General features: G+C 46.0%; 1 protein-coding gene across 4 annotated transcripts in view; it reads right to left on the reverse strand.

Annotated features, from left to right (window-relative positions):
* Positions 1-16,159, reverse strand: part of YKT6 (YKT6 vesicular SNARE protein) — a 173,918-nt gene that overhangs the window by 28,237 nt on the left and 129,522 nt on the right. For all 4 annotated transcript variants that reach the window (XM_085636112.1, XM_085636111.1, XM_085636113.1 and 1 more), the window contains one exon: positions 14,996-15,061. In XM_085636112.1, coding sequence (XP_085492238.1) covers positions 14,996-15,061 — 66 coding nt within the window. The remainder of the gene's footprint in view (positions 1-14,995; positions 15,062-16,159) is intronic.

The following is a 16,159-nucleotide window of genomic DNA, read 5'->3' on the forward strand; positions in this document are numbered from 1 at the left end:
ACATTTAACTGAGCCACAATGATGCTTATGGTCTAAGGAAAACTTAATCACTAAACATAATACTCGACATTAACTGAATTATTCTGAATTTATATACTTGATATACTAGATATACTGCTAAACAGTACAGATACACTGCTGAAACAGTGCAGACCGGATTTGTGTACCCAAACCCGTCTTGACCGGCACAACCTATGTGCACGTCAGAACGCCTCCCCAGTAATGGTACTCACCGGGTAGCTCGGAAACGGAAGGCCTCGGAAACTGAACTGAACTTGAACCGGACTGGACTCGACTCGACTCGACCACTTCGGAAACTGGACTCGACTCAGGACTTCGGGAACTGGTGGGCCTCTGTATACCTCGGATCTTGCTCTCTCAGCTAGGCTCTGGTCGGGATACTTCGCACTTCTCACCGCCTCGTCTGGGTGTTGATCGCAGCCTCAGTCGCCCCCGCTCGACCGGAGGGAGATACAGGAAATCCTGCTGGTACGCGTAATTGTCCGTCCAGCTGTGGCAGGAGACCGGGCCTGCAACTCACCGCCGGCGCGTGAGATGAGAAAGCGTCCCTGTTCGGGCGCCATTCATGTGGTAAATAATTTAATTACCGGGACTTAATTTGATACAGAAACATAATAAAATAGCTCAGTAAATAAGAGGCAGAATCCGTGGTATTAGAGGTTCGGAATGGGCTTTATTCCAATGGTCGATTATAATCGGTTGCTCCAAGTTCCATCACCACGAAGGTTCAGGAAGTGAAGTACATACATTATTGACAATCAATTACTTTTATACAATAGGCATTACAGTGAAGCAAATACAAGAGGCGTAACAATTGATAATACGGATAATATATTCGTGCGTAGCAAAAGTAGGCGTAACTGGGAGTGATTTAAAGAACGTCATCAGATGTGACGTCATAAGAGGGTGGTTCTATGAAAGAATTTCGCAATGTCAGCAGAAATGCTTGGCAGAAATGCGCGCGCAGCAGCATGACGTGTAATTGACGTGCAACTAGGGGGTGAAGGGGACTTGACATTTAGCTCTACATGTGGCGACAGAAGTCTGGAGGGTCAAGTCAACCTAATCCCAAATCATATCTAACATCCCATGTTTAAAGAACTACGTTATCCAAAGAGAGGTCTCTTCGAGTAGAATCTTATTCTATACTGACTGTTAGTGCGTGTACAAGCGTCTAAGTGTCTATACTAGATGCAAGGACGGAAATCTTCCATAGCAATAGGGCTATGAATTACTTTCATAAAGACAGAGAGGCCGGGCCTTTGCTTGGTAGCTAGAAGAATGTTTACTTAAACTACTAGACAGGAATGCATCGGGCAGGGAACGGAGCAGATAATTTCGAAGGTGAAATACAGTTTTTGGCAGGCAGCAGGCTGATGTCAGGCTTCGTGAGCCGCGCAGAGAATGAGACAAAGTTCATGGTCACAGATGCAGGCTCAGACTGGAGCTTTCAGAGGCAGAAGGCAAGAAGAGTTCGATGACAGAATCAGGGCCTACTTGCCTGGACTGTAAAATGGCATAAGTGAACCATATAAAGCCGGTGGCCTTTCATACTTAGGAATGGAATATCCGGCCTATTCATGGCGGATCTGACAGAGGACATGTTGACGGTGGACGCACATGTGTTTGCATCTTCATAACTGGAACTGGAGGGAACATACATGTACTTGTGATTCATACATGGAACCGTTGGGGTCCAAGATAGGGGACATAACTGATCAGAAAAATCCATATTTCCACAGAGTCCAAGGGTTCCCTTACTAGTGGACAGGGCTTGCAATAGAATCCCAAAATGCTCTACTAGGGGGTTGTGTGGTCGAAGAATATAGCACCTTACATCACATGCGTTTGGAACGCATGCGATTACAACGCGGTCGTTACAACGACCGCGTTGTTACATCGCAGTACATTACAACATAAGTAGTTACATAGACTTGCTGTAGGGGGCGCGCTGGACTTCGGAGTGGTATTTACTATTCCAACTCCAGTGGGCGCAACAGTAGGGAAGGTGTTGGAATAGTAAATTATACGATTACTTAGGTTAGCGCGCCCCTTACAGCAAGTCGATGTAACAACTTGCGTTGTAATGTACTGCAATGTAACAACACGGATGTTGTAACGACCGCGTTGTAATCGCATGCGATTTAATGTCTGTTTCCCATGGTTGAGCAGCCTTAGGCTTAACACAGAGGAGTACAAGACATTTGCATATACCCACAATGCTTAATAAATGACAACATGATTCAAGGAGATCCACACCAATTTATAAAAATAGCAAGCATCTTTATTTGTTTAGGCATCAGAGAAAAATTGTTCAGGTAAGTACGTTTTTAAATATAAATACTTTTCACTTTAAAAGTGGGCAGCGAAATTGGAGTTCTGCAATGTTTCTATGGAAAGAAGAACAAGTTCTGCAAGCAGATACAGTACATCGACTTACAGTACCAATCTCTGAGAGTTAAGGTGAGTGTTGGGCAAGGTCCAAGGCAGCCCCAACAGGACACTACCAGCAGCACAAGGCCAGGTGCAGGGTGCAAATCAGCATTGGGAGCCCAATAGGTTTTAATGTTGATCGATCACTGCGGAAAGAGACTGCAGTCTCTGACTGAGAGGCACTTCGAGACGAACCCACAAGGGGGTTCAAGAATTGTGATGCTCGGGGACGTAGGGACACCAGGGGTGTCTTCTCCACGGCCCAGTGGCGACGGATGTAGAGTTGTCTTTAGGCATCAAGTTTTTTTACCGGGAGCAATCAGGGTCAAGGAGACCTACAGGCAGTAAAAGAGAGCCCTTTTAACGCCTTGTGTTTGAATTCCTCTCTACTACGGAGTTTGGGTATGGGAAGATCACCAGGAGCCCAACTGTCTGATTAATGTAAAAGGGGGGAGGGTGGAGGAACTACCCTAGGCAGAAACTTTAGGTTAGTTCAGTGGGCTACTTTGCTATTGCAAACCTGGAAAAAAGGTTCTTCTAAAGTAAAAATTTAGAGCGCACTTACACATCTGAAATAAGGGATTCCAACAAGAAAAGCAACTTTCCAAGATAGAAATTGAAGAGGGCAAGAGTGAAGGAGCTCAAAAGGGGTCCAAGGAGTCGAGTTAGGACTATATTTCAATTCCAGGCCAAGGGTACCCTGGGGGAGTGGGAAATACATTTTTAAGTCCTTCCAGAAGGGATAGAATGACAGAGAATCTGAATAGTGAAGAGTGTTACCTGTTTTGAAGGTGAGCTGTAAATGCAGCCAAGTGTAAACGAATAGATGTGCAAGCCAGGCCTGACAGTTGTAAATGAATAAGGTAGCAAACAATGTTTTATATGGTTGGATTTAGTGTGTCACTATGCTTGAGAAGGCAGTAATGAACAAGCCTCTTCTACTTTGCTGCGTAGCAGGTCGGTGGCGGGACAAAAAGAACTTGAGCTGTTGGCAGCGAGCACCCCCCTCTCCCGCAGTCTCGAGCCGACTTGCTGCAAGCACCCCCCAAGGGCCATGTAAGACCAGTGTACCACCTATCTCAAGCAAAAGAATGACTTCTATGGACCCGAAGTGTCCCACCAATCAGGACCTTACCCGCCAGAGTCCAGCATAGTTCACCTGCTCTCTGGACTCCCACGCCAAGATGGTCATGTCCAGATGGCCGACGCTTCAACCATGTTCGGATGTTTAAGAAATCTCGTTATCTTTCTTTAGAGAGGTTGACCCCATCCAGGATGAAAAAAAGTGCTCCCTTTGATGCACCACACCTGGGTTAGCCTGCAATTTATTTGGGATCTAAACAGCTTACCGACATCAGGATAATGTGGGACCAAATGAGGACGAAGTGCGGGAGATTTTTAGCCACTCAGCCCATTTCTGCGATCAGCAATTCCAATAACTTCCTCCTGCCCAGGTGCACCAAATTGTTGCCACCAAGATGCACCACCACAGCCCCAGGAGGCGTACACCCCTTGAGTAGCCATGATTCCAGCTTATCCCTCCAATGTACCAAGCGTAGTCCTCTTTGTCCATGGAAAGACACATGGCGCCCGTCTGGCAGGCCCGATCCTTAAAGCTACTAGTGAAACAAACATGTTGAATGCACCATATATAAAGATAGCCTATAACTCACACTTCTGACAACTGTCACCACAGCGTACACAGCGGTTACAAGCTAAGGATGGACATACATTCCAAAGGTAGAGCGAGGTAGGAAAACTAACACCCCAAGAGCCAAATTCCAAGGTGGAGCTGCTTGTGGTTCGGGTGCCTGTGCGTGTCTAGGTGCTGAGTGAGGCAGCCTCTCGTGGGGGACCACAGACAACTTGAGAAGGGTCACAAACCATAGATGCTTAGCCCACATGGGGTACATCGGGATAAGGAAGGTTTGCTGTAACCTCTGAAACACATACAGAAGTAGTGGAAAAGATGGACAAGCATAAGAAAATATCCCAGACCAGTTCATCCATAGTGCGTTGTCCATGGACTGTGGGTAAAAGCGAAGCTTGGCTTTTTTCAGTGGTTGCGAACAGATCAATGTCAGTAACCCCAACGCTGGAATTACAGGAGTAGGACTTGAGGCTGGAGTTCCCGCTGGTGGACTAGTTACCGCATCCTCCTGAGCAGGTCTGCAAAATTGTTGTCCACTCCCGGAAGGTACTCTAACAGATGTACTCTGTGGTGAGTAGGCTAACGCCAAAGGCTCTGCGCTAACAGAGAGCTCAGGAGAGTGGGGGCCTCCTTGTTTGTAGTACATGGCAGTCATGTTGTCTGTTCTAATCAGGACTACATTGTGACGTACCTGGTAGAAGAAAGCCTCGATAGCTAGCTGGACTGCTCATAATTCGAGGTAATTGATGTGGACGTCCTGGGTCCTGTTGAAGGGGTGTCCACATGTCTTGAACAGTCATGTCCTGTAGGTGTGCCACGCAGCGCCTGAGGGAGGTGTCCGTAGTAATGTTCACTTGGGGAACCGGGTCTAGTAAGTGTATTGCTGTTTCCCCACTGCGGACAGCGATTGGTACTGGTCTAAATCAACACTATCTTGCCATAGATGCTCCGCTTGTGACCACTGTGCCGCAAGGCACTCTTGAAGTGAATGCATATGTAAGCAAGCATTGGGAATGATGGCGATGCAGGAAGCCATCATGCAGAGAAAGCACATCACTGTTCTGACTGTTAGGGGATGATTTGGCTGAAAAAGAGGAGGCTGAAGCTGGAAGGCTTTAACTGGTGCACGGCTGGGATATGCTTTCCTGGTGAGGGAATTGAGAACTGTCCCTGGGAAGGACTGTATTTGAAGTGGTAGGAGGTGGGACTTGACCACTTTGATAGTGAAACCTAGATTGTGTTAAAGATCCAAGGTACCTGGGTGCAGGCCAAGCACTGCTGCCTGCTTGCGCTCTTTATCAGCCAGATATAGAGGTACGGTAAGACACGGATGCCACTCCTCAATAGATGGAGGCATTTTGTGAAGACTCTGGGGGCAGTAATTATCCTGAAGGGCAGAACTTTGAACTGTTAGTGCCATCCATTTATCATAAACCTGAGGTAACAACAATGAACCAGGTGGATTGGAATGTGGAAATAGGCTTCTTTCAAGTCAAGGGCAGTCATAAAGTCACCTTGTTGCAGTAGAGGAATGACCTCCTGGAATGTGACCATGTGGAAGAGCTCCCACAGTATGTACTTTGAGGGGCTTGAGGAACCTGTCTTTCATGGGGATAAAAGCGTACAGGGAGTGTACCGCTTTGCCCAGCTGGTGTGGCAACACACTAAATGATACAAAAAAGTGATGGATGGAATGCTTGCATTAATCTCAGCCACTGGAAAATTATTCTGAGCCGCATCCCAATCCATTGTTATTTTGCACACCATGGCACATCACTGCGGACCCAGCTATATTCAAACTTGACTAGTTATGGGCTCATCAGCCAGATACAGCTAGGTTTGGTTGTATGACAGAGGCATGTATGGCTAAAACCACGCGTGCCTCTGCAACGCTGCCCGAACAACGAATGCATCTGAACAACGCATCCTTTATCACGCAGGCCTTTACTACGCAACTTCAGTGTAAAGGCATGACTGGTAAAGGGATATATGTGGTAAAGCTCACACCCCAGCCCCTCCTCCCTGGGCCCTCAACACAACCCGACACCCCCCCCTCCCCCCGAGCCCTAAAATAAAACCAACCACACCGACCTAAGCCCTAACCCCCAAGCCCTCAAAACAACCCAGACCCCCTGAGCAATAAAATAAAACCTCGACCCCTTGGAGCCCTAAAAACAACCCGACCCCTCCAAACCCCATTAACCCCCCCCCCTCCGCCGCCCAAAGCCCTAAAAACAACCACGAGCCCCAGAAACAGCCCGAGCCCTATAAAGTACCTCCAACCCTGAACCCTAAACCCTTAAAAACAACCCCCCCAACCCATCCCCACCTATCCTTCCTTTTCCTGTGCCCGCCCATCCGAACAACTAGACATATGCGTGGTTAAGGCCTATGCATGGTTAAGGCAAGCATGGCTCCGATTGCAGGAAATGGCACACAAGGCTCAACCCGCATTGTAAAGGCCGTTTCCTGCTTAGTTCCTTTGCCACATGGGCACGGGCCCCACATCTGAGCATACCCGTCCTACTGAGGGCAACACCCGAAAATATACAAAAAACGTGATGGATGGTATGCTTAAATTAATCTCATCCACTGATAATTCCTAATCCATTGTTATTTTGCACACTACTTCACCCCAGTTTGGACCCAAGTATATGCAAATCAGTCCTGTCCCAGCTCCAATCAGAACAGTCCAACCCAAACTGCATTCCATCCATATAAATGTTGTTTTTGTATCAGACTCCCTAAGTGTATGCCCAGAAGTGGGTCTCAAGCTCTCTGCGCCACTGGGATCAAGCTGTTCCTGTTCAGGAAGGACCTAGTCTGGTAGTTCAGGCTGAACTAATCTCATGAGGAGCAGGGTCAAGACTGATTTGCCAATGGCTGGGTTCAAACCGAGGTGGGGGAATAATTATGGATTGGGATGCGGCCTTGGGCGATTGCCAGAGGCTGAGATTAATTCAAGTATTCCATCCATCACCTTGTTGTTGTTGTACATTCGACTACCTAAGTGCTGGTGTGGCGGCACAGGCTCTATTGCACCTAACAGTAGGAGCATGTGTAAGAAAATGTCCAGCACAAAGAAAATGTGCAACTATATTGAGAAAGTAATAATACATCAATTATAAACAATACTTAACTTTCCTTTATTATGTAATTTAAAAAACTGGGAAGATATTCAAATGCATTGTGCACCAAGTCATGGCCCGTCGTGTGCTCAAGAGGCCAAACCACGAAAGTCAAAGTGAACGAGAAAAAACTATTTGTTTAATTTATAAAAATAACATAAGGGTGAGGGTTAAGGGACAGTGATCATAGGAGTGAATACTGTGAATGAAAAAGCATATTTACTGTTGTACCAAGAAGAAAAGGAAAAATTCAGACAAGCTACCATAAGGAGACTAAATTGCAAAATCCGAATGTAGTGTCGCCATAGGGGTCCAAAAATGAGAAATGTAAATGAAAAGCAAATTTACCCAACAAACGCGTAGCATGATACTCTGGACAAAACGTATAATTGTACAGTAAAATTATGCAGTTGGTTCTGCAGAGAAAAAGTTATGTAAATAATTAAATTATTTTCCGAGTGGTCGCAGTCAGAAATAGACTCCAACGTAAATAGACAAAACAGTCGGACCAACTTACTGTGTGAAGACAGGTGAGCCATTAAAACTTCACAGTCAAGAAATATTGAATCGATCAAAGTCTTGCCCCCATCAATGTGTGTGATGCAACCTGTCAGCAAGCGATTTATCATGAGACCCCCCTTGATAAAGAGTGATGTCTGTAAATGGAACAAGCATCAAAACAGTTGAAGACTAATAAAAAAAATATATAGTTAGAATACGTGTTTTAACTAGAGGGCAACGAATTTTCAGTCGTAAATGTAACATGCAAAATTCAAAACCGTATTTGCATCCCAAGGTACTAAGCATCCCAGAGCGCCAAACGCCCTAACTGGACATATGTACGATGTAGCCAGTCAGCAAGTGATTTACAGGTGACCCCCTTGAATAAAAAGGGAGCTCTTTGCAGGCTGAACAGACACTCAGAGGTTGAAATAGAATTGAGATGAAAAATTAAAAATCAAATGAATGTAGCAACTGAGGCATGGCAAAATATTTTGTAGGTTAAATAGAAAAGGCGACATTTAGATCTGGGTGTAAATCCCAACGAGCAAAGGATTCCAGGGAGGCCAGCGCTCTAGCTGGGTGTTGTTGAATACATCCAGATAGGCGTACCCAGCAACCCATTATGGCAATAATAGAACTCTGTTAATATCGAACACAAGTTAATGCCATATACAAAATTAGCACCGCAAGTTAATTTGGAACATGCTAGGTGTATGTTGCCGATATGTACAGGCGACATAATGTGGGAGCCTCTAATATGCTTATGAGGGATTGAATATATAAACATGTATGTTGATATCAGTAATTGTTGGGTTCTAACAAGCATAAATACATTCTAATAGTCTAGTTGCAACAAGTATTAATGCCATTAAGGTAAGTTTGCGGTTAGATCCACACAGGCAGTTTCGATCAATCAATCAATCAATCAATCAATCAATCAAGGGTTGGTAAAGTGCAGCTTCTCACCCGAAAGGGTCTCAAGGCGCTGAGTGGTGGGGGCGCAGCTCCCAGACGTTCAAGGTGATTCGTCGAAGAGCCAGGTCTTGAGGTCCTTCTTGAACTTGGAGAGTGTAGGTGTCTGACGGAGTTGGAGGGTGTTCCATGCCGTGGCCGCGAGGAAGGAGAAGGAACAACCTCCTGTTCTGGTCTTTTTGATGCGCGGTACCATATCAAGGGAGAGCTGGGCTGAGCACAGGGAACTTTGGGGTGTGTGGAATGAGAGGCGATGGTTCAGGTAGGCAGGTCCGGTGTTGTGGATGGCTTTGTGGGCGTGGGTGAGAAGTTCGAAGGAGATTCTCTTCTCGGCGGGGATCCAATGTAGTGTTCGCAGGTGTTGAGTGATGTGGCGAGGTAGGTTGAGGACTAGAATGGCAGAGGCGCTCTGGAGTTTAAGGGTGAGGTTCTTGTTGATCCTGACGTAGAGTGCGTTTCCGTAGTTCAGTCTGCTGCTGAGGGCATGGGTGATGGTCTTCCTGTGTTCAAGAGGAATCCAGTTGAAGGTCTTCCGTGGGAGCCAGAGGGTGTGGAAACAGGAGGAAGAGACGGCGTTGATTTGGCAGTCCATTTTGAGTTCGGAGTCCAGGATGATTCCAAGATTGCATTTGTGGTCAGAGGAGGAGGTGGGGTTCCCGAGGGAGGGGGCCACCAGGTGTCGCTCGATGAGTACTTCGGTTTTGTCCACGTTGAGTTATAGGTAGCTGCTCTTCATCCATCTGGCGACAGCTTTCATTCCTTCTTGACCGTTGTGTTTGGAGATGTTGGGATTGTTGGATAGTGAGAGGATGAGTTGGGTGTCATCTGTGAAGGATACAATGTTTAGTCCGTATGATCTGACGATGGGTGCGAGCGGATCAATGTAGACGTTGAACAGGGTGGGGCTGATGGAGGATCCTTGGGGGAACTCCGCAGGTGGTTGGTGTGGGGTCTAAGAGGAAAGGTGGGAGTCTGACCCGCAGTGTTCTGCCGGATAGGAATGAGCGGATCCAGGCGAGGGCCTTGTTCTGGATTCCTGCGTCGTGTAGTCTGCGGGCTAGGGTGCGATGAGACACTGTCGAATGCTGCGGGGAGGTCCAGGAGGATGAGGGACACAGTCTCTCCTCTGTTGAGGAGGGAGCGTATGTCGTCTGTCGCAGCGAGAAGGGCAGTTTTGGTGCTGTGGTTTTTCCTGAAAATGGATTGGGAGGAGACGAGGATGTTGTTTTCTTCTATGAAGGAGGAAGCTGGCTGTTGACGGCTTTTTCAATGACTTTTCGCTGGGTACTGGAGTAGTGAGATTGGTCTGAAGTTTAAGGTCGGAGGGGTCTGCCAAGGGTTTTTCCAGGAGAGGACTGATCTTAGTGTGTTTCCAGTCGTCAGGAAAGGAGGTGGTCTCAAAGGAGCGGTTGATGATTCGTCGAAGCTCAGAGGCAATGATGTCGGCGGCTCTGGGGTAGATGTGGTGGGGCACGGGTCTGTGGGTGTAGGTTGACTTCATAGTCTACATGGTGTCATCGATGGTGTGAGTAGCCCAGCTGTCGAGTGTAGGCAGCGTGGTGTAGGGAGCGGTGGGTGTAGGTTCATTGTATAGGTTGTCATCGAAGTGGTCATAGAAGAAGGCGCTGAGTCTGTCACAGAGGTCCTGGGAGGGGGGAGATATAGGTTGTCTCACTGTTTGGTTTGGCCGAACTCTCGTATGATGTCGAAGAGTTTCCTGCTGGTGTGTGCGTGGGCGAAGATTCTGTCCTGGAGTGCTTTCACCCTTGGGTATCTGATGAGCTTGTGGTGGGCGGCAGTGGCTGCTTTGAAGATGTTGAGGTCTGCTGTGGTTTTGGAGTTTAAGAATAAACGGAACAGGAAGGACATGTCAATACTGCCAAGGGTACGTTTAACTATAAACGGCCATATGTTGATGTCAGTTGATTGGCGTTAGAAAGAACACATTAATTCCAACTGTATGTTTGCAACATTTATTAATGGTGTTAACGGTGACACAGGTGGATCACCGTTAACAGTAGGAACAAGTACATCCACAATCACCCTCATGAGGGGCTTACCAGACAAGTACCACCACAGCGATAAGATCTAAAGATATGATTTAGAAAAAGGTAAAGGTGTAAAATTCCAACATCGGTATTGTATACAGATGGATTTAGGTCCTGGTAGGTGATCGTTCGTAATTAGGATTATGTGCACCCATGTTTGCCTGAATAAGGGGCATATCAGACCAGTACCCGAACGGTAGGGTGTAAAGGATACAGTTGAGGGAAAAGGAAGATGCAAAGCTGCCGTGGTAATGCCAGATCCATAGGGGGCACAATAACATGCAATGAATATAATTTATAATCACTATACTTGGTGTAAACACATGGAAGGACAAGGCCCTAAATAGCAAAGCTTGCTATCACTATAAAGATACAATAGTGCAGACAGGTAGAGCTTAATGAGCAGACTAAGTTATGCAAATCCCTATTGACATTAAGACTATGGTCAACAGCACGTAGTTTAACTAGCTGCTTCTTGTTGACGTAGAAGAGCTGCTCTGTTGCCACCACGTTCTTCTTCAATTTTTCATCTTCACCAGTTCTAGAGAATGCACATGGGCTTGATGTCATCCGTATCTGCATGGATCGAGTTGTAATTAATTGCTAGAGGGTATCTACTGTCCCTGTTACGAATGGCACGTATGTGCTCCTGTTCTTTCCCTGAAGAATTTAATAGTGCTACCCACATATACATGGGGACAGCAGCAGATAATAACATAAATCCCAAATTTAGTTCTCACAGTTGATAAAATCATGAATCGAGAACCATGCACTATTATTAAATTGAAATTTGCTGGTTTTATTCAAGGTAAATGGACAGATATTACACTTGCCAAATTTGAAAAAAAACTCTGTTTATGCGGTAGCGGCCACTCTGGAATCGGGTGGTAGAAAACGGTGGCATATTCTGTCACAAACAGTAGTGCCTTTTTGTTTAAAAACAATTTCAGTCTTGGTGGAGATGTGCTTTCCAAATTTGAGTCAAGAGTAAAGACATGCCTGTGTTTACACATGAAGTTATAGATATCATTGATATTTCTATTATATGGAGAGAGTAGTACAAGAGGATGTTTACGTTTGTAGTTATCACATGAGGTTAGCAAAGATGATAGTTTTGTTTTGCAAATGTGTTTTTTGACATTGTGGATGCAATCCAGCGTATAGTATAGCATCTGTCGTAAAATCTTGTCTCCATTTGTTTAAGTTCAAAGTAAAATGAATTGTCCCCGCTACAGTTCCACAGAAGGCGGACCATTTCTCCAAATGGAATGACCAGGATCTGGTGTCTAGGATGCACACTTATAGAAGAGTGTGTACTTCAGTTTCTAGGAGGTGCTGATGTTCTGTGGAGAGGGAATGTTTGCGCTGGGTGAGGGGAGCTTTAGTGGTAGAGCAGTGAATTCCAGGCAGTAACCTAGCTCTACAATGGAAAGGACCCATTCATCAGAGTTGCCAGTGTTCAAGGAACCCCTGCAGTTGTCCCCCAACAGTTGTTACGTGGTCAAGGGGAAGGAAGAGAGTGTCACGGTTTGGCAGGTGTGGCTCCCTTTGCCGCATCCTTGCTGCCCCTGCCTTTGGAATTATTCCCTTTGGAGTAACCTTGAGAGGGTTGCTGATGTTGCTGATGCTTCTGATATGAGGTGGAATTTTCTAGAGAGGTGGCTTTGGCCCGCTGCCACGGAACAAATGGACCCGCATGGTGATGGGGACTGGTGAGCCCCCATTGCCTTGGCCATGTCCGTGTCTTTCTTGATTTTCTCGAGCATCTTATCAACCTGTGGCCCAGAGTTGTTCCCTGTCAAAGTGTAGGTTGATCAGATGCTGCTGGGCCATGGACTTAATGCCAGAGACATGGAACCAGGCATGATGGCGAATGACAATACTGGAGTGATTACCTCTGGCGGCGGTGTCAGCAGTGTCCAGAGTAAACTATGAGGTGGTAGGGCCTACTTTCAACTAACTCGAACTTGCGGAGTATACTCATCCTGGAGGTGATGGATCAGGTTGCCCATCTTATCCCACTGGGCTCATATGTGGATATTCTACCGGATGTGTTAGTGGGAGGTAGATTGACTGGCCACAAGTTTACCCACAGCGTTGATCTTTTTAGTCTCCTTATCTGGTGGAAGCACATCTCATACCATGGGCATTAGTTCTCTTACATGCAGTATGCGCTACCAACAAGTCTGGTGGGAGTTGAAACCAAATGCAAGATGGGTCAGAGGTGAAGAGCTTGTACTTTTTAATCCACCCTCGGAGTAACCATTCTGGTCTTTACAGGGTCCTTAAAGATGTCCTGAGCAGTCTTTAACAAGCCCTTGAGCATGGGGTGATATTGAATGGAACACTGGGTGTTAGAGTTTCAATGAGGAAGTTATCCTCTTTCGGAATTGCGTGAAGATCTACCTTGTGAAAGGTGGCCCCCTCCTGTGAATAACCTCATGTTAAAAGGTGGGGAACCCTCTGGCGGAGGTGACGGAAGTGGCCTATGTGGTGGAGGTGGAGGAGAAGATGGTGGAGGTGGAGGTGGAGGAGAAGATGGTGGAGGAGGATGGGGAGGAGAAGGAGGAGGTACAGGGACCGAGACAGTAGAGGACTAAATCACCTATCTTGATGTTTTCTCAGCTTTGTAGGTGGTGGTGGGCCCTCCAGAGATAGCTGCTCCCCAAAAGTAAGCTTCCTTCTCAGAGGAAGAGTTTCCTGCACCTTTGGTGGCAGTTTAGCAGAAATCTTGCCCGTTTGTGAGTGATTAATGAATTGTTTCTGGCGAGAGTCCAACTTTTCTTAAAAGTGCTGTAGAATGGTTTGGTTATGTTCCTCTGAGTCTGCAGAGGAATGAGCTGTTGATGGTTGACTGGGCACCAAAGTAGATTTCAGCTTCAAGGAAGGTTTCGGCGTCGAGTGTTGTGTCGGCTATGAAGTACCCTTCAGTGCTGGCGTTGAGGGAGTCGTCAGTGCCAAAGAAGGCCGGGTTTTGTGCGGCTGGTCAGCAGAAGGGCCAGTCTCTGCTTCCCATTCAAAGTCGTCGCCAAAGACGCCAGGGGTATCAACATTTTATTGCCGAACTATGGTGCGATGAGCAAGTCAACAATCGTGCCAGTCCAGAAAGGTCTTTTTGGACCGGAAACAGAGGCTGGTGGGGCAGGAGGTATCGTCGTTCTCCGGCGACAAGCATAGGTTGCAGACCTGGTGATGATCTGTCAACGGGTACTTCAAGTGATACTGTGGACTGTGCTGAAAAGGATTTCTTTCCATCACAGTCTGTGGATTCTTGAGAATGAAGGCCAATGAGGTCCTGAGAGGGAAGTCTATGAGCTCCAGGGCGCAGAACCAACAGAACCACGATGGAGGCAATACCAATTGCAAAAAAGAAAAATAACGCTTGTCTCTTGCCAACGGAAGTGGAAGAACTGAATCCCAGACAGTGAGCAGCACGCAGTGTCGACTCAGAGCTTTAGTGATGCACATCTGAACCAGACAGCAGAAGAAAACAATCTAACAATTGAGCTGATGCCCATGCAGTTTATCAGTCATTGAAGGAGTAACTATATCTTGTGCCTTCAAAGACGAAAAACAAGCTGCATACTTCCAAGCATAACACTAGATGGAAGGAGTACGCAGAGTAGGTGTATAATACGGCTACAAATGACAAACAAATGCTTTCCTGCACTATATTTTTTTTAGCTAATGCTCCAACTCATAAAGGCACCTCATCAGGAATAATAAAAAAACAAAATACTCCTGTGTCATTTTGTAGGTGCGCACGTGATGAGCGTACCTATAAACTAATGCAGTTGGCCGCATCAAAAGCTTTTAAAGATTATTTAACTATACTGCACAGCATGAATAAAAACTGTTGGCAAAGCAAAAAAGTCCCAAAGGCGAAATCTACTGACTTTGCCAATCTTTTTTTTTTTTCTTTAATAGAAAAGCTATTCCAGCTTGAACGACTAAATGGCTAAATAAGACAATTAATTATTTAAAAATTAGATGTTTATGCTGCAAAATTCCCAATATGAGAAAATGCCCATGATAAAAAAATTTCACAGCTCAATGTGTCCTTCCCGATGAATTTCACTTGGGAAAAAAACACTTTATAGATAACAAAACAAACAAAAAAAAAAAAAATGGAGGATTCAATACAGAAGCCTCCCAATGGAAATAATTTTAAAGTTTAAACCTTGCAGCCATGTTTATCCTGGATCCCTTGTCCTGTTATTATGGTTTTGTGGACTTACCAGAATAATTTTGGTCTCATCCAGCTCGGCTTGCACTTTACTCATAGCATCTGCTTCTCGTGGATTCTGGGAGGAACAAGAAAGCACAGATTTAAAGACCGCCCTTTGTAGCAAGACATCAACAAATAATGGGGTATCTCAGTAATGCAGAGTGAAAGGGGCAGGTGGGGCTTTAGGAGGGAATGCAACAAACCCACCCGAATTAGGACAATATTATTAGCAAGGTTTGGAAAACTATGCTGCCCAACTGTACTTTTGTTTTCTGGCTTGTTTTGTGTTTTACCCAAAACACAGACCAAATGAAGCTCATGGATGCTATCTTTTTTTTTTTTTTTTTTTAAGTTTCAAAAGACCTTTATTGGCGTCAAATGGATAATACACAGCATGATGCCTACATTCCAGGCCGGCCGGCAATGCGTGGTGACGTTTACGTTTAAGGCAGTAGAGGCGGGAGGGGAGATACACAGCAAGCCGCCTACAACCTCATCAGGCCGACCGCGTCAGGGGAGCAATTATCTTAAGTGGCCACAGTAAAGGTGCCGAACATTTATGCTCTCAACTAACACCAAATAACATAGCACTAATGCCACTCATTCACCAATACCAGTGAGATACAAAGTCTACATTCAACAGTTCCTGCCCCATAGGTTCGTATATATAAGGTGTATCCCATGTCTACCTTTCATTTCTCAATGTGAACCCCCACCCTGTGTGCCATTCCCAGCAGCAAGAGATTCTGTGGGTGCATCACTGGTTGTGTTGTGCTCCAGCAGGTAAACTTGAAGGGGGGCCCAGATATCGCTTGGGCGAGAAGAGGGTGGTAGCAGTTCAGCGTAGATATTGAGCTACTCTTGACAATATATAAGGTCTCGGAGCCAATCCTTAAATTTGGGGGCCCGTACCCTGCTCCATCTACAGGCGATTCGACGTTTAGCTAGAAGAAGCGCCAATGAAGCGGTAAGGGGGTCTTCCAGCACATGTGTCCCTGTCATTTGATCTAGAGCGAGTATTACTTCCCCCCCCAATATTGGCAGACAGTCCCAAGTCAAGTGTTTGAAATCCGCTGCCTGTTCTCCACAACGATCGCAGTGATCGTAATCCTGCAATTGTAGGCGATGTAGGCGTGCAGGCGTGAAATCTAGCCGGTGAACACATTTTTTAGTG

The sequence above is a fragment of the Triturus cristatus genome, chromosome 11 (assembly GCF_964204655.1).
Source record: "Triturus cristatus chromosome 11, aTriCri1.1, whole genome shotgun sequence".
In the NCBI taxonomy this organism is placed as follows: Eukaryota; Metazoa; Chordata; class Amphibia; order Caudata; family Salamandridae; genus Triturus; species Triturus cristatus.